At 36.2% G+C, this 22,325-nt stretch overlaps 1 protein-coding gene across 1 annotated transcript in view; it reads left to right on the top strand.

Annotated features, from left to right (window-relative positions):
• The window catches only part of LOC122077580, a 60,938-nt gene extending 43,048 nt beyond the window's left edge, over positions 1-17,890 (top strand). Inside the window, exons 10-18 of the mRNA XM_042643552.1 lie at positions 11,430-11,793; positions 11,881-12,377; positions 12,496-12,675; positions 12,753-12,911; positions 13,338-13,412; positions 14,411-14,594; positions 15,528-15,718; positions 15,991-16,206; positions 17,193-17,890. Coding sequence (XP_042499486.1) covers positions 11,430-11,793; positions 11,881-12,377; positions 12,496-12,675; positions 12,753-12,911; positions 13,338-13,412; positions 14,411-14,594; positions 15,528-15,718; positions 15,991-16,206; positions 17,193-17,843 — 2,517 coding nt within the window. The 3' untranslated portion in view covers positions 17,844-17,890. The remainder of the gene's footprint in view (positions 1-11,429; positions 11,794-11,880; positions 12,378-12,495; positions 12,676-12,752; positions 12,912-13,337; positions 13,413-14,410; positions 14,595-15,527; positions 15,719-15,990; positions 16,207-17,192) is intronic.
• The last annotated feature ends 4,435 nt before the right edge of the window (positions 17,891-22,325 follow it).

Genomic DNA, 22,325 nt, shown 5'->3' with positions numbered 1-22,325 from the left:
GCTTCTTCTCCAACAGTCCAGTTTTTTTAAGGTTAATACCTTTAAAGGGTAAGTTGGTCATTTTAACTTACCAAGTTTTAGTTGAATAAATCATGAGGGTAAAATGGTCTTTTCATACAACCACTAATAGGAGGGTAACACCGTCAAGTCATGGTAAAGGGGGTGTTCAAGTAATTTTCCCTTAATAAAAGGACTTGTCATAGATATACCTGACCATAAACAATTACATATATAAAAAAAGAGAAAAACAAACAGATGCCATAACCATAGTTTTAAGTATCAGTACGTATCGTGAAATAACCTAGAGGGGAGGTGAATAGGTTATACTAGTAGAAATTAAAATCTTTTTGAATTCCCCAAGTGTGATTGTAAAAAGAAATGTGGAATAAAATATCACAATCACACTACACAAAGATTTATAGCGGTTCGACTCAACCTGAGTCTAGTCTATTCCCTACAAGATCCTTTTGTAAGGTATTCCACTAGTTCTCCCTTTTAGTACAGTAGGTAGGGAAGAAAACCTTTTACACAATCTCCTTTACCTGTAGAGAGGCGTCTTTACAATCTCCTTTACAGGTAGAGAATCACCTTTACAATCTCCCTTACAGATAGAGAAGCACCTTTATAATCTCCTTTTACAGGTAGAGAAGCACATTTACAATCTTATTAGGACACGAGAATCCTACACTAGCCTAAGTACAGTTTAGACAAGTGTAAAAGAGAGTAGAATAAAGTTTCGAGTTATCTCGTGCGGTGCGTGCAATGAATATGAAATGATAAAAATAGATAGCACCTTTTAGTAATCTCCCTTTGGATGTTGAATGATGATGGAGACGTCCCCACAATCTTGAGTTCTTGAAAAGTGTGTTGGACTTCAATAAATGAACTCAATATTATAAAAACCATTTCTCACTGAATAACACTTTGATTATGATTGCTAATGCTCATTTCATTGTTAATTATTAAAGTCATTAGTGGGGTATTTATATAGGCAAAGACTATGCTCAATTAGGGTAACAAAATCACCCAATTTGGAAGGAGAATAATTTCTAACGGATAGAAATTTTCTCAACCGACAATTGCTGCTTCCAAGTCCAGTTGTACAAAAATAGCCGTTATATAGCCGTTGGGGGTGTTTAGAGGTGAACCGGCAATTGCCGCTTCCATCCGGTAGTTGCCGGATGCCCTCTGTGGGCTAAGATAAAGAGGTCCATTTGATCCGGAATTGATCCGGCAAACCGGTTCAATTTGTGGTTAAATCCGGAAGTTGCCGGTTCCATCCGGTAATTGTCGGATGGTCTCTGTTACGATTCTCTGATGAAAAAACTGATCACAGAGACCAAGAGGTAGTTGCCGCTTCGATCCGACAGTTGCCGGTTGGTCTTTTTTTTGTGTTTTGACTACCCAGTTGTCACACAAAGAGTGTCCAATGCCTTAAGTTGTTTCTTATGTCTTTTCTAACTCTAAAATGCATGAGTGTAGTGCATGTTAATGTGTGTAAATTACAACCTAATCTAGAGGTCTTCTGAGTGTAGTGCATGTTAATGTGTGTAAATTACAACCTAATCTAGAGGTCTTCAAGTCTTCTAATCTTCAACTGTTCAAGTCTTCAACTTTTCAATCACGTCTTGAGCTTTTATGGGTCTACTGGTTTTCAATCACGTCTTGAGCTTTTATGGGTCTACTGGATATCTTCTTCAAGCATTGATGCCAACTTGTTGATACTCTTCATTTGATGACTTCAATCTTCATTTCTTCATTTCATTCATCAAATTCGGTCTTTGATATGAAGTCTCTACAAAAAAATACTTGACGGCAAATTGTGAAATACCATCATATGTTTGTTATCATCAAAAGCAACTATAGGAATGTGAGCATATCCCTAACATATCGTACTGTATCGACCGATACGTATCGGTATCATTAGCCATCAGCACGATACATACCGATACACTACATGAAATTTTTTGGATATCTTCTCGTATTGGCGTATCGTAAGTATCGTATCGTATCCGATACATACAATACATGCGATACGTATGTTTGATTTTGTTTTAAAATTCCAATGACGTATCGTAGTATCTGTACTATACACCTTTTAAAGGGCTAAGGGCCTTAAAAACAGGTTCTTTCCATCTCTTTCTTGAAACAGAACCTCTTTTCTTTATTTCTCATTCTTCTTCTTGCTTGATTTAAGCCTTAGCTCCAACATTTGAAGGAACAAGTGAACAACATTTGAAGCAAATAGTTAGGCCCTTGTTTTTTGAAGACGGTTCAAGTTAAATAGTAAGTTCTTACAAAACCATTCTTTTTTCAACTATAGGTTATATTTACCAATTTCTTTAACAAATCTAAGGTCCCTCATTGTTAGAATCAATACCCTGGATTTTGAAGGGTTTCAATTTTTTTTCAAATTTCTTAGATCTATTCATGATCAATGGTCCAAAATGTTTGGATTTTTTATATGTTGTTCACAAACAAGTAATCTACAAGTTTGAGAAAAAAATTTGATTTTTCTCAAAAGGGTGTATTTTTTATTTCAAAAATAATTTAAAATAAAAAAAAATTTTGGTTCATTCAATTTTTTTATTTCTTAGATCTACTCAAATTTTTTGGACATATGTCAATTTTTTACATGTTAGTTAAAAACAATTAATCTACAACTTCTATAAAAAAATATTTTTCTTTAATGTTTGTATTTTTTTTTATAATTCTGAAAATTAATTAAAAATACTAAAAAAAGACCTTTTTTTTTTAGAAAATTCAGTTCATTTTAGTTTAAAAAAATTATAATTTACTAAATCAATGACCATTTTTGAACTTAGATGCAATATGTATTTCAAGTTTTTTCTAAATTAGGAAAAATACAATTTTTTTTTCTTTAAATGCATTTCATTTTAGGTAAAAAAAAATGCTATTATTTACTATATTAATAAATATGCATATTAAGTTTCATCATGTTTCTTTGTAGGAAGATGGCGCCTAAAGGACGGGCTAGGGATATTGGATGGGATTCAGCCTAAAAGTAAAAGGAAATATTTTGTGGACAAAATGCAACTACTGTGATACCATCCACCAAGGAGGTGGAAATACCAGACATAAACAACATTTGGCAGGAGGGTTTTCTAATGTTGCCAAGTGTACAAAGTGCGCAAATCCTTACGAAGTAAGCAAAACAATGAAGAAGCACTTAAGGGGAAGTAGAGATAAAGCGAAACAAGTTGTTGAAGATGAGGATAGATTGGTTGAGAATCTAAGGGATCATGAGGATTATGAAGGATCCGATATGGAGGCAGAGGATGAAGATCAACAGTTTGCACTAGCGATGCATATGTCAATGGAGGAAGCAAAGAGAAAAAGAATGGACCACAGAACAGTTGTGCAGAAGTCGATCTGTAAGACCATCATGTGGTGGCCCGATGATTCATGAGCGAGGTGTTGGCTTTGCAAGTCATCCAATTGTAGATAAGGGCAAGGGCTTGGATCCAACATTTGGCACTGTGAAGGGTATGTTTGACAAATTTTCAAGAAGTGGTAAGGGCAAGGGGAAAAGGAGCTTAAATAATAGGGATATGAAAATGCACCATATAAAGAGCATGTTGAAGAGAGTTTTCAACCAAAGACATTGAGTTAAGAAATTGGGAAAACAATCTCTAGGTGGTTCCACAATTCTATAATTCGACCTCAAAAAGCGAAAAATCCATACTTCAAGGCTATGGTCAAGGAGATTCAGATATATGGAAAAAATGTGAAGCTGCCCACACCTCATGAAATTGTTGGTACATACTTAAATGCTATTGTGAAAGAAGTGGATGAATATATGAAAGAGTTTAAATACAAGTGGCCTGAATATGGAGTGACCATCATGTGTGATGGGTGGAGTGGACTGACGACGATGTCCATCATCAATTTTCTTGTATATTGTGATGGGAAAACAATCTTCTATAAGTCTTTCAATGCATCCTCAGATATCAAGGATGCAATGTATTTGTTTAGATTAATGAATGAAGTTGTGCATGACATAGGGCCAGATAATGTTGTCCAAATTATGACTGATAATGCCGCAAATTTCAAAAAGGCTGGTGTCTTACTTATGGTGAAGTATCTCACCCTATATTGGACACCTTATGCAGCCCATTGTATTGATTTGATGTTCAAAAACATCGGTGAAATGAACAAAGTGCACAAAGTGGTTTCTAATGCCAAGATGATCACCAACTTCATCTATAATCACAACTGGATGTTGGTATTGATGAGAAAGTACACGAAAGGTGACTTGGTGAGGCCCGCAACAATACGATTTGTAACAAATTATATTACACTTTATAGTCTTGAAAATCGGAAGGAAGGGTTGGTTAAGTCATTCACCTCTACTTAATGGTTCACTAGTAGATATGTAAGCATTGAAATTGGAAAAACTGTTCAAGACCTAATCACCTCAATAAAGTTTTGGGAAAGGGTGTCCCAACTTACTAAGATTATGCTATCACTCTTTGTGGTACTTAGAGTAATTGATGGGGATAAAGTACAGACTGTGAGAAATATAATGCATTTTTTTCAATTTCAAGTATGAGAGCCCAAAGTCATGCAAAGCATTCTTTAAGATTATAAATCACCGATGGGAAAAAATGTTTGTTCAAGACCTTCATCGGGCAGGTAATTTCTCAACTAAATTTATAAGTGACTTTATTAGTAATTTAATATAGTCAGTCATTAGCAATAAATAATATGTAATTATGTGCAACCTATTATTTGAATCCGGATCTTCACTACACAAGCAATTTAAGGTTTAAGAGTGATTTGATGCAATCTTTGAATGATGTTATAAACAAGTCACTCCCAAACCTTATAAACAATCATATGACATCATTCAGTGGATTGATATGATGTCATATGATTGTTTATAACATCATTCAAATGATCTTCACTAGAAGATTTGATGCAATCTTACATCATTCTATGATTCCACCTCACAAATCGTATGTTCATACCATCATTCAAAGATTACATCAAATCACTCATAAACCTTAAATTTCTTGTGTAGTGAAGGTCTGGATTCAAATAATAGACTGCACATGGTTACGTATTATTTATTGTTAATAACTGGGCATATTAAATTACTAATAAAGTCACTTATAAATTTAATTGAGAAATTCCCTACTCGATAAAGGTCTTGAACCAACATTTTTTCCCATAGATGATTTATAATCTTCAAAGATGTTTTGCATGACTTTGGGTTCTCATCTTGTATCTTTTGCTTGACAATTTTCATACAATGCACTATGTTTTCCATAGTTTGTGTTTTATCTTCGTCAACTACTCTAAGTATCACAAAGAGTGGTAGCATAATCTTATTAAGTCGGAACATCCTTTCCAAAAACTTTGTTGAGGTGATTAGGTCTTGAACAGTTTTTTCAATTACAGTGCTTGCATATCTACTAGTGAAGCACTCAATAGAGGTGAATGACTTAACCAGCCCTCAATTTCGATTTTCTAGATTATTAAGTGCAATATAATTTGTTGCAAATTGTGTTATTGCAGGCATCACCTTTCGTGTACTTTCTCATCGATGTCAACACCCAGTTGTGATTGTAGATGAAGTTGGTGATCATCTTGGCATCAAAAACCACTTTGTTCATTTCACCAATCAATACAATGGGTTGCACAAGGTGTCCAATATATGGTGGGATACTTCTCTATAAGTAAGATACCAACTTTTTTGAAATTTGCGACATTATCAGTCACAATCTGGACAACATTATCTGGCCCTATGTCCTGCACAACTTTATCCATTAATCTGAACAAATACATTGCATCCTTGATATCTGAGGATGCGTTGAAAGACTTATAGAAGATTGTTTTTCCATCACAATATACAAGGAAATTGATGATGGACATCCTTGTCGGTCCACTCCACCCATCACACATGATGGTCACTCCATATTCAAGCCACTTGTATTTAAACTCTTCAATATATTCATCCAGTATGGCCCAACAATTTCATGAGGGGTGGCTGGCTTCACATTTTTCCCACTTGTCTAAATCTCCTTAACCATAGCCTTGAAGTATGGATCTTTAGCTTTGTGAGGTGGAATCATAGAATTGTGGAACCATCTAGAGATTGCTTTAATTTTTTACTCAATGTCTTTGTTGAAAACTCTCTTTAATCCTTTGTTGCCCTTCATCGTGCTCTTTATATGTTGCATTTCTCAAATCACTAATATCTGGGCTCCTTTACCCCTTGCCCTTACCACTTCTTGAAAATTTGTCAAACATACCCTTCACACTGTCAAATGTTGGATCCAAGCCCTTACCCTTACCTACACTTAGACGACCTGTGGAGCCAACACCTTGCTCATGAATCATCAGGCCACCACGTGCTGTTCTTACAGATTGACTTCATCTCAACTAATTTGTTGTCCATTCTTTTTCTCTTTGCTTCCTCCCTTGACATATGCATCGCTCATGCAAACTGTTGATCTTCATCCTTTGTTTCCATATCGGATCCTTCATGATCCCTTAGATTCTCAACCGATCTATCCTTATGATGTAGATAAGTCACTTAATGTGCTTATTTTATTACAAAGAAGCCTTGGGTTGGGTTATGTATGTGTGTTGGACCTTTGATCTCAGTATTTGTAATGAACCACTTTAATAGGCCTAAAATATGGGTAGAAAGTAAGAAAATGGGATATATATTAAGTGCTTTTATTTAAGTTGTTTTAATTCAATAAAGGCCCATTGGGCCCATCAGTTGTAAAGTCTTATATGGACTATTAGTTAGTCAATCCTACTCCATGTTGGAGTTATAGTCTTAGTCTATTTCAAGTCCTAGTTGTACCAAGAGTGTTTAGTCCTATTTGGAACTAGCTCCTAGTTATAGTGTGATTGCTATTCTGCCATCTATAAATAGAGGAGTTTATGTACACATAATTGCAAATTTGAATGAATGAAGTATTGAGTGATTACTCATTAGCTAAAAGTTGTTATTAAGAGGTGAGATGCTTAAACCTTTAAGGGGTGTGATACCCAAAACTTGAGGGGTGAGATACCATTCCTTTATTCTCTTTCACCTTTCTCAACCCACCATCAGTTCTATTCTTCTTTTCTATTTTATTTTCTGTCCCTAATTATTATTGTTGTGATATTTCCAAGAGAGTTTTCAGATCTGTCAAGCCCTATTAAATCATAATCGACCAGCAAAGGAATTCCAGTTTTGAAGTCCGATCGATCTCCAATATTTCCTCCATCTGAAGTATGATCTGCTTGGTCTTGTTAGGGGATGTGTTCCACATCATTAGTAGATCAATTGATCCATCTTGGAAGAACCATTCAAGACTACCAGTTGCTATTCTGCAGAATCTTATAGTTCTCTCTCTCTCTCCAGCTCTATAGCAGGTCTTTCTCTCTCCTATCGGTTTGGGTTTTGGCCTAGATTTGCTCCTGTATTGGTATTGTATCCTTGGGAGGTTTATTTGATGGTAGTATTTCTTTATTTACTGGTCTTATTTGTATTGTTTGAGGTTTATAAATTATGGGGGTTAGTTTCTTGCAATCTGCTACTGCATTAAGTGGTATCAGAGCTATGGTTGAAGAAAGCTCCAAACAAATCACTCTGGAAGATGTGTGGAAATCCCTCCAGGCCTTGACTGCAAGCTTGGATGGTTATGACCAACAACTGGAAGAACTGAGAGAGTCTAGTCTACTGCTGCCCACTCCAATACTCAGGCTACTGTTGCTCCATCTAATGCTCAATCACGTTATTTTCGTGGGGAATTCCTTGAATGGATGTATGAATTAGATGTGTACTTTGACAACTACAACTTGACAAAGATGCAACGGCTTCAATACGTTTGCTCCCAAATGAGTGATCGTGTTTGAATACAATGGAGAGTCCGTGAAAGGGAACTTCAAGCTCAAGGGTGTGAGCCTAGAACTTGGGACGAGATGCAGTATGAGTTGGCAAGCATGTACCTATCTAAACGTGAACGAAGTATGTCCTTCCTTCCACCAGAGTTACCTCCAATTACCCCCTAAAAGCCGCCCACAATTAACAAGAGCATGAAGGAATCACTGGCCTCTATTGCAAAGGAGCAGCATGAGAGGACACCTCCAACCAGTGAACCAGAGTCAGAAGTTGAGTTTAGTGTTGAAGAAATTCCAGCAATTACTATTGTCAAGGAGGAGCTAGTCATTGATGTTCCCATCAACGAGACTCATGTAGAAGAATTCGAAAGCAACAAGGTTGCCACAATGGACAGTGAGGTTGAGACTGAGGGACTTAACACTACAAAAACTGTGATGATTGTGAACAGACAAGAGGAAGATCCTAAGGAGCTTGAGATTGAAATTGTGGAGGCCAAGAACATAGTGGTAGAAGATGTACTAGAAGACGACCCTATGGATACATCTGATGGGGTTTATAAATTGTGGGGGTTAGTTTCTTGCAATCTACTCCTGCATTACCTCATTTTCAACAACTTGTTTCGCTTTATCTCTACTTACCCTTAAGTGCTTCATTGCTTTGCTTATGTCATCTGGGCACTTTGTACACCTGGCAACATTAGAAAACCCTCCTGCAAAATGTTGTTTATGTCTGGTATTTCCACCTCATAGGTGGATGGCATCATAGTAGTTGCATTTTTTCCACAACCTATTTCTTTTTTACTTTCCCGGCTGAATCGCATCCAATATCCCTAGCTCGTCCTTTAGGCACCATCTTCCTACAAAGATACATAATGAAACTTAATATGCATATTTATTGCTTTAATAAATAATAGCATTTTTTTAAACTAAAATGAAATGCATTTAAGTGTGCATCTAAGTTCAAATCATGGTCATTGATTTAGTAAATTATAATTTAAAAAAAAAAAATGAACTGAATTTTCTAAAAAAAATATATATTTTAGTATTTTTCTTAATTTTTGGAATTAAAAAAAAAATTTGAGTAAAATAAATTTTTTTATAGAAGTTGTAGATTAATTGTTTTTAACTAACATAAAAAAAAACTGACATATTGTGGTCCAATAAATTTGAGTAGATTTAAGAAATAAAAAAATTTGAAACCCTCACTTTTTGGGGTAAAAGTGTGGGTTTCATTTTAAATCATGAATTATGTATTTAGTAAATTATAACATTATTTTTAAAACTTGAATGAATTAAATTTTCAAAAAAATTTTTTTTTTTAATTAATATCAGATTAAAAACATACACTTTTGAGAAAAACCAAAATTTTTTCTCAAACTTGTAGGTTATTTATTTGTGAACAACATATAAAAAAATCCAACTATTTTGGACCATTGATCATGAATAGATCTAAGAAATTTGAAAAAAAATTGAACCCTTTTTTTTTTTTTTTGAAAAAGTGTGTAAATCCTTCAAAATCTAGTGTTTTCTTGTAGTTATCATGCACAAATTGTGATCCTAACAATGAGGGACCGTAGATTTGTAAAAGAAATTGGTAAATATAACCTATAGTTGAAAAAAGAATGGTTTTGTAAGAACTTACTATTTAACTTGAACTGTCTTCAAAAAACAAGGGCCTTCTCCACTTGCAAGTATAAATCCACCTAGAGATTTGCTTCAAATATTGTTCACTTGTTTCCTTCAAATGTTGGAGCTAAGGCTTGAATCAAGTGGGAATGAGAAATGGAGAAAAGAGGTTTTGTTTCAAAGAGGAGATGGAAATAATCTGTTTTTAAGGTCCTTAGCCTTTTAAAAGGTGCGTACCGTATTGTATACATCATTGGAATTTTAGAACAAAACCAAACATATGTATCATAGGTATTGTACCGATATGCCGATATGAGAAGATATCCAAAAAGTTCCATGTAACGTATTGTTATGTATCGTACCGATGGCTAACAATACCGATATGTATCAGTCGATATGGTACGATAGGTACCGATACTTAAAACCATGTTCCCTATCCATTTATGTGCATATCTTTAGCGTATCTCCGATACGTCGACAATCCTCAAGCTGGAGCTTCTACATCATCCATGCCTAGCTTAGAGGAGCCCTTAAGAAAGGCAGGACAAAACAGGGCCTTAGTAAGCATATCATCGTGGGTTGGTTACTAGAAGAAACAGATGGACTAGAGATGAGTTTCCTCATTATTGCATCACTCACAAAATGAAAATCCACCTTAATGTGTTTGGTCCGCTCATGAAATATAGGATTGTTGGCAATGTTGATGGCTACTTGATTATCACAAAACATATTTATTGGTTTAGTAACTGGAAACCCAAGCTCCTGAATGAGAGATGTCAACCAGATTAACTCAACTGTAACTCAACTGAGATATCAGCCATAGCTCTATACTCATCCTCAACATTGGATCTTGCCACAATAGTTTTTTTTTTTCTTTATCATGTAACAAAGTTACCAACAATAAAGGTACAATAACTTGAAGTAAATCTCATATCAGTTACAAAACCAGCCCATTCTGCATGAGAATATCCAACCAGAACAATATGATTATTTGGCCTACATACGACTCCTTCCCTGGAAAACCTATAAGGTACCTCAAAATCTGACAGAGAGCCTCCTGTGAACCTTCTTAGGTGATTCCGTACACTAACTTATGACACCAACAAAGTATATCTCAGGTTGGGTAGCAGTAAGATAAATGAGCTTACCAGCAAGTCTCATGTACTGATGCTTATCTGCAAGTTCCTCACTATCATTTTCCCCAAAATTTTGATGTGGGTCCATAGGTGTATCAACTAGCTTAGAAGCAAGCTACCAATCTCAAACAGAAGATGTCTGGCAAATTTCTTTTTGAGAGGCTAATACCCTTCCTACTTCGAAGCATTTCAATCCCAGGAAAGTACATGAGTTCACCGAAATCTTTCACTTGAAATGCTTATGGAAATAAGATTTCACCTCTGCAATACCGGATGAATTGTCCCCATATATAATAATGTCATCAATGTACACGATCAATACAATCACCCTGGAGTCCTGACAACAAACAAAGACTGTATGATCAGAATAGCATTGTTTGAATCCATGTCGGGTAAAAATAGAACTGAACTTGTCAAACCATGAATTACCTTACGTAACTTGCAAACTGTTTCAACATTCTTCCCCTAAGCAACATACCCAGGAGGTTGTTCCATTTATACCTCCTCTTTCAAATCACCGTATAAAAAGAAATATTTAATCTTCCATTAACGCTGACATAATAGTGGATTCTTGCTCCTTTGTTCTCTTTGTTGTTGTTGTTGCTGCCGCTGCTGCTGCTGCTGCTGCTGCTGTTGCTATTGTCCTTTTTTTGTGGTCTATTTGTATTTTTTTTTTTCCTGGATTTGTTGCTATTTAAATTCGGAGAAGTCTTCTGTGTAGTATTCGGGATACAATATCTCAATTATTTGCTTTTATCATTTTGAAAATCAGTCCTGATAATTAATATTTCGAGCTTTCAGATTGCAGCTGCTCGATTCTTTGATGTTTTAGCACTCTGCCTAAGTCAAAACTCAGTATTTGCCGGTTCACTTGACAAGCTTATTTCAGCAAAACCAGTGTCAGTAGGATACTTGCATTCTATTTCTGAGTTAAAAGCTGGAGGTTCCCTAGTCATTGCTGACAAAGCTTTGATGAATGTTTTACCATCTAGAGTCCCTAAATTTTCAGAATTCGATGATAAAGCTTGTGAAGCTGAAAGAAAAATTACATGTAAAAATTATGAGCTACCACGAATGCCTCCTTGGTTCATTTATATCGGCAGTCAGAAATTATATGAGGCAATTGCAGGAACACTTAGACTTGTTGGATTATCGACTGTGGCAGGTTGTCCCAGTTCTGAATATCAGTTTTTCCTGTTTAAATCTTGTTTTTACTTGTTGACTCTACTTATCTGTTTGTAATTTTGTCTAGACCCTGGATATGAGGTTTCATTATCTACTATCGTTGATATTCCCCTGGCCCGTTTGCGTAAATTAGTCTCTGAGATTCGAATGAAAGAACACTATAAAGAAAGCTGGAACTCTTGGTATGCCAGAAGTGGTTCGGGTCAGTTACTGCGTGAAGCAAGTACTGCTGTTTGCATTCTAAATGAGATCGTATATGGTCTATCAGATGAATCAATTGATATTTACGGAAGGATGTTTGGGAAGTCTAGGATGAATAGGGAAGATATAAGAGTATCTGAGATGAACCATGCAGATAGTCATTTTTCTTTTAATGATTCTTTCTGGAAGATTTGTCATGGGAAGGTTGCAAGAACTGAGTTGGTTGATTGTATCGGCAGTATTTTACATGAGTATTTGTCTCCTGAATTGTGGGTTCTTCCAATAGATCAGAAATGTGAACAGGACAGTGGACCAGAAGAAATCACATTGCATTTTTTCCGTGACACCACAATGCTACACCAGGAAATATTTTTATCCCTTGATTAATAGTAACTCTGATTCTTGATCATTGCATTTGTTTATCCGGTTACCTTTGCTGCTGTTTATTCACATGGTTCCAATTTTGGTTTCTTTTGAACAGGTTATTATTGATGGAATAGGAATCTTCAGCCTGAGTCTTGGAAAATATTTCTCTTCTAGTGGATTTCTTCATTCTTCTCTATTTCTGTTACTTGAGAATCTTATATGTTCTAGTTACCAAATAAGAAGTGCTTCTGATGCTGTCTTACATATCCTTGCTGCTTCATCTGGCCATCCTACGGTGAGACTTCCACATTATGATTTTCTGCTTTGGATATATTTTTGCAGTGTGGATAATTTTATCTTCCTTTCTAGCAGGTAGGGTGTCTAGTAGTGTCTAATGCAGACTATATAATTGATTCATTGTGTCGGCAATTACGTCATTTAGATCTCAACCCTCATGTACCTGATGTCCTTGCTGCTATGCTTTCCTATATTGGAGTTGCTCATGACATATTGCCATTATTGGATGAACCGGTAAGATACAAACTTCTGGCTACCATAAGCTGCTTGTTTATGAGGATTCATGAAGTTATGATCATTGCTTTACTTATTGGAGCAGCTTGTTCTTTCCTTGTGTTCCTGAATGTTATATTACAATTGTTTTTTCAAGTTGTAGAGGTCCCTTTCTTTTGTCCATCTATACCATGTATGTGTTGTCCTAGTTTTGTTTAGTTCTGAGTTCCTGTAAGCTTTTCGGTATTTTTTGGTCTCAGGTTTTGTGGGAAGGTAATTACATATCCTTGCTGTCTGTGTTGAACCTTTTGTTATTCTCTTAGTGTCAAGAAGTTCTGAATTGTTGTATGCTCCATAACATTTTATTGCAGAATCAGTTTGAATATTTTATCTCTTAAAGGCAATTTTCCTTTGGGTTCATTATATTGATATTGATTAATTTTACAGATGCGCTCTGTTTCCCTGGAGCTTGAAGTTCTTGGCCGGCATCAGCACCCGGATTTAACTATACCGTTTTTGAAGGTTTATTACTGGGGTTTCCACTTCAAATTATTGGTGCTTTTTATTTCTACATTCGTCTACTTTTTCTAGTATTTTTCCAAACCGAAGGCTGTACTCTGGCATCTGCTGGTTTTCTTACTATTCGCCATGTTTTGAAGTTACCAAAATTTCTCCAATCTGAACAACCATATATCTTGTTTGTTTACTGATGGGGAGGATTCTTGTAAGCCATATGTCAGCATTCTTCTTGGTTTCAGTTATATTTGCAAGCGTGCACATGTGCGTGTTGCTGGTGGCCATCTGATATGGGATCTCTGTGACTCCTGCTTACAGCTACATCAATTATTAGATTGTCAGGCAAATCTTTTATTCACTTTCACCTTCAGGCTCGAATATTCATTAGATGGAGGTCCCAGAAGAAATTTATATGTTTTCTTATCTGTAATGATTACCACTCTGGAACTCCTAAGATTTAACTTGAGACTACATGCATCTTTGTCGCCAATTCTCCATGATTCTTGGCTCCAAATTCCAACTTACTTTTGATATCTATTTCTTTCTTGTGGGTATTGAGGGTGCCATATAGTTAGGGGCTGGTATTCAAAATTCCAATGATTATATGTAGATGTCCACTATCAGTCTACATGGTTTTCGTCAGATTTATTTGACTCATTGACTAAGAACTTAATTCAACCAACTCTCATTGTTAACCTGTAGTCAAATGGATGAGGTGAGGATCAGCTTAAACTGTTTCTTTAATTTTGAGCATGTGAAACCCACCTTACCGTTTCCATCCTTGGGAATCCCTGTAGAATGATGTACTGTTCTGTTGTAGACTAGTAGTTCAATATAATGCTTGAGCACAAGGTTTGCTCATTTATAATGTTTTTTTCCTGAGAGAAACTTGTTTTTTGATCGATTGAAATATTTAATTCTAATGTGCAGTATCTTATTTCTAAATGTAACTGACACTTGATATTCTGAAGTATCTTTCTCACCGTAATTATTTTCTTCATTAGGCTGTGGCAGAAATTGCCAAGGCATCAAAGCATGAAGCTATTATGATGCCCACGCAGGCTGAGTCATATGCTTCACAAGTCAAATCTGTGGTCTCTGTAATGGAAGAGAGTGTGAAACAGGATTCCGGGAAAAAATTACTGTCACATGATAATCATGACATTGAACCATGTGACATGGAATCAGGTATTTTCTTCTGGATTTCAGAGTAGCATGTTTTATTTGATAATAATTGGTATAGAATCAGTGTTTTATCTCCAATTGAATCCTATTGAGTGATAGGTTGACAATGGGCCTGTTGTGGCTTGACCTGCCCCGCTATCATGCCGCTCCCTGCTATGACCATAGGGTGTCCACCCTTCTTACCTTGTAAAATCAGTACATCCATTGTATGCTTAGTGGCCACGGCAGAAGGTTGACATTTAATAAGGTCAGGTTTGGAACCTGTAACATGTCCTGTTTATAACCATCTTGTTAGAGTGTTGAACTGCAGCATGCTACATGAAAAACAGTGTCCTCTCAGGTGTTTTCCCACTGTTACCGCCTCATGAAGCCTTTGTATGATCAAAGAACTTGAGACTTACTCATTGTGGCACAATTCCATGTACAAGCAAAACAGTGTTGACAAAAGAAGTTCAAAAAAATATATAAAAAAAGAGGCTCAACCTTAGTGGGTCATATATAATCCAGATGATTAAAGAGTGTATGAATCAAAAGGGATAAAAAGCTGAAGACCTGAAATCATGTATATATATATTGGACTTATCTCCATATGTGGTTCTCACTCAGTTCATCAGGCGGGGCTGGTGTCAGTTCAACTGAGACCTCATATATATTGGGCTAGGGCCAGAATTGGCCCAAAATTTTTTTAATCTTTCATTGGGAAGCCATGGGTTAGCCTGGCCCAGCCAAAGTTTCAGTCTAGTTACCAATGGCGGTACCATATTTTTGAAAGTCCCTTGTATCCTAAGATATAACAGTCAGATGGGTCTGACTCCTTGATGCATTCCTCCAGCCAACACCTATATCCAGAAATGTCCAGAAATGTATTTACCCCCCCCCCCCTGGTATAAATTTTTGATAGGTGTTTTCTGCATTTAACTATTGATAAAATGGCAGAAATTGACGCCAACTCAAAGGAACGTGATTCAAATCTAGAGCACTGCGAGAAAATGTTGTTTGTATTGAATGAAAATCGAAGATATAGAAGAATAGTTGGATCTCTTGCTGGTTCATGCTTGGTAGCTGCAACCCCATTACTTTCTTCGGCAAGGGAATCAGCATGCATTGTGGCTCTGAACATAATTGAGGTAAGTGTTAACATGATATTTAGTGATGCTTTAAGCTTCATAATGTTTCGCGCAGAGTCTGAGCTTGAGCTTGAGCTTGAGCTTGAGCTTGAGCAGTAGTTATATACTTTTGAGGATCCTCCTCCTATTGTTGTTGATTTATACACATGAAGAAACTGCAATTATGACTTTTTCCCCATATTCGATTATTCTTGCAATTTGTTTTCTGTTCTTGTCTGAAAATGTAGACTGGTGGAAATAGACAACTGACTCTGAAATGAAAATCCTTCTAGGATGGAATTGCTACTCTGGCAAAAGTTGAAGAAGCATATAAACATGAGAAGGAAGCGAAAGTAGCAATTGAAAAAGCCATCAAGATTATTTCATTTTATGATCTTCAAGACATGCTGGATGCTGCAGATGATGGAACTGATGAGAATAGACTGCTTCCTGCAATGAACAAAATTTGGCCCTACTTGGTGGTTTGTGTTAAAAATAAGAAGGCAGTGGTGCGTATTCATAAACTTCTTGTTGGTTTTTCCTTATTGGCTGAGCCATTGTGCAAGTCTCTGAAGGCTGTTCTAGTATATAATTCTGTTTGGTTGCCAGGGAAATTAAAGGGAAGGGAAATGAAATATTCAAATCTAAATGAATTTTTGTAATCATTACCCCACATGATTATATTACTAATTCCAAATCATTCCTTATTTGATAACAAAAATTCACTTTACGTCGTATCTAAATCCAAAATGTAAAATGAAAGTTATATCTAAAAAGCATCATTACTAAATATGGTAAGAAATTTAAGTAGTTTATACAATTATGATTACAAAAATTCATCTTTTAGGTTTTGAATATTTCACTTCCCCTTCCCTTGCAACCAACAGAGCCTTAGGTTGCTACCCTAAGTAATTAATTATTTAATGGGATACTGAGTCGAGTGTTGGTGATGAACTTGAGTTGATGCTTGCACAATTAATTCTATCTTGGGTTTTATGAAACTTATTGAAATTACCATGGGACATAAACCAATAATTTGTTTGATGATTGTCTTGGGAACCAAGTTGTTGAATCATGCTTATGCTTGTGCAAAGACCTTGAATTCAAGCATCTTTTTTTGCTTGTGCAAAGACCTTGAATTCAAGCAGCCATGGGATGTCCAGCCTAATTAATCAATTGTATTTGACAGAAATTACTTTTAACTTGACCAGTTTCCCAAAAATATGCCAAGTTGATCATTATCTTCTCTCTCTTTTTTTTTTTTTTTTTTTGGGGGGGGGGGGGGATGGTTGGCGAGGGAGGGAGAGTACGAGGATACTTAATGTATTACTTCTATATGTCCAAGCATCAGTTGTGTCTTTTGATGACTTCCAAATTTCCGGAGTTTATTTCTCGTCAGATATGTAAATTATGATATAAAGTTTTTTAGTTGGATCATTGGACCATTTCTTTATTTCATTGTTTAATCATTGGGGTTTTGATCCTGTTTCTACAGGCTATCCATAGGTGTTTGGGTGTGGTGAGCAATGTAGTACAAATCTGTGGAGGTGATTTTTTTTCCCGTCGGTTCCACAATGATGGATCCCACTTTTGGAAGTTGCTCGCCACATCTCCATTTCAAAAGAAATCCAAACTGAAAAGTGAAGAAAGGCCATTACAACTTCCCTATAGAAGCACTTCCACAACTTCAGAAGATGTGATGGCTGAGGTTTCGAGTATGAAGATCCAAGCAGCTGCACTCAACATGATTGCTGATTTATCCAGGAACAAGAGGAGTGCTTCAGCTTTGGAGGTAGTTCTCAAGAAGGTCAGTGGACTTCTTGTGGGAATAGCTTGCAGCGGTGTTATAGGACTTCGTGATGCTTCAGTTAATGCCTTGTCAGGGCTTGCCTGCATTGACCCTGACCTTATTTGGCTGCTCTTGGCTGATGTATACTACTCTTTAAATAAGAAAGATATACCTTTACCACCCACCTCAGATTTTCCGGAAATCTCCCAAATTTTATCCCCTCCAGAGTCTTCAAAGGAGTACCTTTATGTGCAGTATGGAGGGGAGAGTTTTGGCTTTGATATTGACTTAGCTTCAGTGGAATTTGTGTTTCAAAAGTTGCTTTCTGAAGTGTTCAATTCACAAAAATACAATTAGAAAGGAATATGTTCTTATAATGTGATGATTTCCTTTCTTTTCCTTCACAACTGCCTTCATTCTCTTTGCATCTTGATTCAAGGATTAAGCAACCCTGTTCTGCAAGGAATGCAGAAAATAATTGGTTATAAAATGCAGAAATTGACAATCTATGAAGTCAAGTAGCGTTATATTACAATAGGGTTGCTCTCATGCCCCGGAATAGCTCAGGCTCTAACACCCGATGTTGGCATCACCATTAGAACAAAAGGCGCCATTGGGATATGTTTGTAGCTAAGGGTGTTGCCGTATTATTAAGTATTTTAATTTAAGTTCTTTGAGGGAGAATAGAATAACCTGATTGAGGCGTAATGATCATACATCTGTAATGCATTGTATCATTGTATGTCCCATAATAGGTCCCATTCTTCTACCCATTACTGGAGTTGATGACAATTCATAGCTATTACTTTTGACTTTGAAGAAGAGTTCAACGAATGCTTTATTTCTATCCTAGTTGGTCCTGATTCGACATTAGAAGTATGTTGATTGTTCTCCAGTAACCTTCATTTTGTTTATATCATTCTCCCAACCATGGTTTCAAGTATAGGTCTTGTATCGGATTGGTATTGGCCGAGACTGATCCCCAGTTGTTAGATAGTAAAAAATTAGTACTTTTTAAGAACATAGGGGCAAAACTGATCAATATCCAGATCACCAATCCGGAACTGTCCCCTAAATCCATGCTTCCAACACTTTGTTTATATCAGTCTCCCAAGTGCTGCTTTTTTCTTTCACCGTGGCACAAAGACTTTTTTTAGGGTTAGCTGATTTCAGTTAGCTCATTGTCATAACATAAGTTGTATGATTCCCGATCTTGCAGCTGCTAAATCAGTCTTTCAGTTGAAAGTTGAGCCACTCAAATGTGGATTGATGGGGATTCTAGGGCTGGCTGATAAACAGTTTTTTGAAGCGAATAGAAATTAAATTTACAACTAGACAACATCAAGAAGGTTCTGACTTCTGAGTAGTTTAAAACCTATAACCCACATCCATTACTTGTCTATGCTGCTTTATAATGGTTGTACAATTATAAGTGTTCACAAGAGAGCTCATATCCTACAAAATGGCAATACATTCTCAAGGCCAAATTGTATGAGCTTAATCTGGAATCAAGCCAACTAAGATGAAATTGTCCATAACCATATGGTGTTCTTACCCTCGGATCAAGAAATTCCTTTTTGAAGCTTTCCTTGATTTTTCTTCTTATGGGTATCTTGCATGTCCATGTAATCCATAAATGTATGTATAAACTTATTATGAAAAATCGTAACTGCTTCACCCACTAGGTGGCAGGTTTTGAAACATATTTACTTGTAGACTTACAATCCCATATCTAGGCAAATAGAAGCCAGCTTTTCAGCTATTTTCATTTTTGTTTTACTTCTTCACCCATGAATTTTTGGGGGTCGACTCAAGTTCTCAAGTGGACTCCAGTGAGTTGGGTTGGGTTGGGTTGGGATAGGCTGTGTCGAGCCAAATCGGAGGGCTAGGGTTCAGGGGGGATGTCTAGGGGGAAATATTTTCCTAATATTAGTTGTGGCTGGCAAGGGGCTCGGTTGTGCGGAACACACTGCTAGGTTACCTTCAGAATCTGGCATGCAGAAAGATAGGTAGAGGAGACTGTTTCAAACCGGATGGATACCTGGATTCCTTATCTCAATAATTTCAGTTTCTTGTTAACTTCCAACCCAGTGCATACTTTGTTTCCTAGTAATGTTGCAGATGTTATTTGAATTCCTGCTAAGTTCCCAAATGTTGGCTCATTTATGCTTCCTCCTTACTAAATTGGTTGCTAAATGTTCCTCCAAGCTCAAGATCTTAATGGTATGAATGGAATGAATTATGTACTCTCCTGCAACATTTATGAACTTTAATGGTGCTTCGTGTCAGTAAAGTTACTCCTTTCTTATCTATTGATCCATATTGCTGTTAAAGAACTTGCTTGTCTTTCAACTACAATTCATGATTTTATCTGATCCAAGTGAAAATTTCCTAACCAAAAAGGAGTAGCAAAGGCTATCAAGTGGGGAAGTCTATTATTCTCTGTAATCGTAGCTATGATTCAAATTGCAGAACTGCAACATGGGCGTCTACAGAGACTATACCATCACGTAAATCTCATCTGGTTATGGTAAAAACTCAAAGCTTTTGTGGACTGCACTAGAGCTTGCAGATAAAGAAAGAGCCAGGTTAACACACATTATGAACTACAAGGAAAATGAGTGACAGATTGGTATTGCCATGGTTTTTATTAGCAAGTCTATTTTTCTATTGAAGTTGATACTTATAAATTTCTGAATTCTTAGTTCATAGTTTGGGGGGCTTCTGTTTTAAGGTTTCCGGTTTCAAGGGTTCTAAAGATTGGGATCTTCTACCCAAATATCGTTTCCCACACCCAAAGCACATCGAAGACTACACCCAAAACACATAGTTAAACCAAGTCATGCATCAACTCCATATCCCCCTTTGTGTGGCCAAACGTAGGAAACAATCTCTAAGTTGAATTAGAAATGAAGCTTGCTTTTGGATTAAGGTAATAAATTTGGTTTAGGGCTTCGAATTGATAGTTTTTAAGTTAATGGATTTAGAATTTCAGGGATGAAAAGTTGTGGGAGTTTTGGAATATAGAAACAATAGAATAGAATTTCGAAATTTAATTAAGATCTATCTACCAAAATCAAAGAAATAAAATTCAAAGGCTTATGATCCGTTAAATAGGTATATTGGTCTTGGGATTCAAGGCTACAATGAATAAAGTTTTAGGGTTAACATTTATACATGTAGGGTTATTAAAATCTAGGGTTTTTTGTTTAAAAATCAAAGAGTTACGATTTTTCTATTGTTCTCCCATCATAAAAACATTGAAGTTTTTTGAAGGTCGAAGCAACATCACTATACAGTTTTGAACTGCGTCACTCAAGAAAAGATCAGATCAAATCCTCTCTACTACTACAAAAACACTTTTTTGAGCAAACGATCATAAAACACTCTTCCAACAGCCACTCGAATATGGAATCCACTGAACTGAACTATTCATTCGGTTAACCAAAATAGGAACTAAATAAGAGCACTATCTGCAAAACCAGAGAAAGAATAAGAATAGATAAGTAAAATTTGATAAGCAGTAGCTTTCTGAAATAAGAGAGATGGGTCAGCTTCAAGAGCGGGAAGGAAAGGAAGGAACTATGGGAAGCCTTAGGAATGGGTGGCTTGGGAAAGATGTTTCCCGTTTCCAAGATTTAGCAGAGAGAATCTCTTTCCAGCCCACCAACTCCCAGAGCTTCCCAAAGCTCTGCTACCTCTCCTTTTTACTCAGTCTAGAGAGAGAGCGAGAGTCAGTCTGCAGCTTCCAGAAACCCTAAAAACTGATTTAGCAGCAACTTTTACTTCAGCGAGAACAGAAGAACCATCATGGGATCAGATCAAAGGAAAAGGAAGGAAAGGGAGGAACAATAGGAAACCCATGGAATGGGTGGCATTGGAAAGACTTTTCTATCAGATCCGATCTCAAATCTGCAGAAAGATATAAGTCTTCCCAAGCAACCCACTCCTAGTTCTTCCCAAAGCTCTGCCCCTTTCCACCCTCTCCTATCTTCACAGCTTCTACATCGCTCCTAATGACCCACTGGCCCTTGCTTCTCATTCTTTATATAGGCCACATTTAGGGCGTCACAATTCTCGACCACGGTTTGGTTAGGGTGTATCAAAGTCTCAATCATAGTTAAAACACTATCCTCCCTACCAAGTGATACATATCGTAACTTTATGATACCAATACGATACAGTATCAAGTAGAATAGTAGATACAACACCCAAAAGAAAAAATTTATAAGCCATGACCCAATATGGTAGATACCTATCGATGCACTCGATAGATCTCTTACAAATTATATAACACAATTCGTAATCATAAAACACCTACTAAGAGCTCTTGTAAGGTATTTTAATTTTCCTCTCTTTTTCTTTACACGGTGGGAGGGGGTGGAATCAACTCAATTCCTTGCTTCTTCCCCAAATGGGACTCTAACCTGCAATTAAGATTGAAACCAGATTTCTTAAAGAATAGTTGTTTATTAAAACTCTGAATTTTTTGCTCAAATATTGATTTTTCAACTTTTTTTTTTGGGGGAGGTGGTAAATGAATCACTAGATTGAAAAAAAAAAAAAAAAAACTTGAATAATTACATCAAATTAGGTTTTTGCAATGATGTGTGCATCTAAATCCTATTTTCCCCCAAACTGAAAATGACAAAAAAAAAAATTGATAAGTTTTTAGTACTAATACATATAAGAAATTTTACCCTTTATACATAATCAATTGAATGTATTTGTCTCATCATATTTTTTTTTTCTTTGTTTTTATATATGATACATTTTACACACTGCTTATTTGTAGTATTTTATACTTCATAATTGTATTTTTTATTCTAGTAAAAAATA

Source organism: Macadamia integrifolia, chromosome 4 (assembly GCF_013358625.1).
Source record: "Macadamia integrifolia cultivar HAES 741 chromosome 4, SCU_Mint_v3, whole genome shotgun sequence".
In the NCBI taxonomy this organism is placed as follows: Eukaryota; Viridiplantae; Streptophyta; class Magnoliopsida; order Proteales; family Proteaceae; genus Macadamia; species Macadamia integrifolia.
This window is presented reverse-complemented; position numbering and strand designations above follow the sequence as displayed.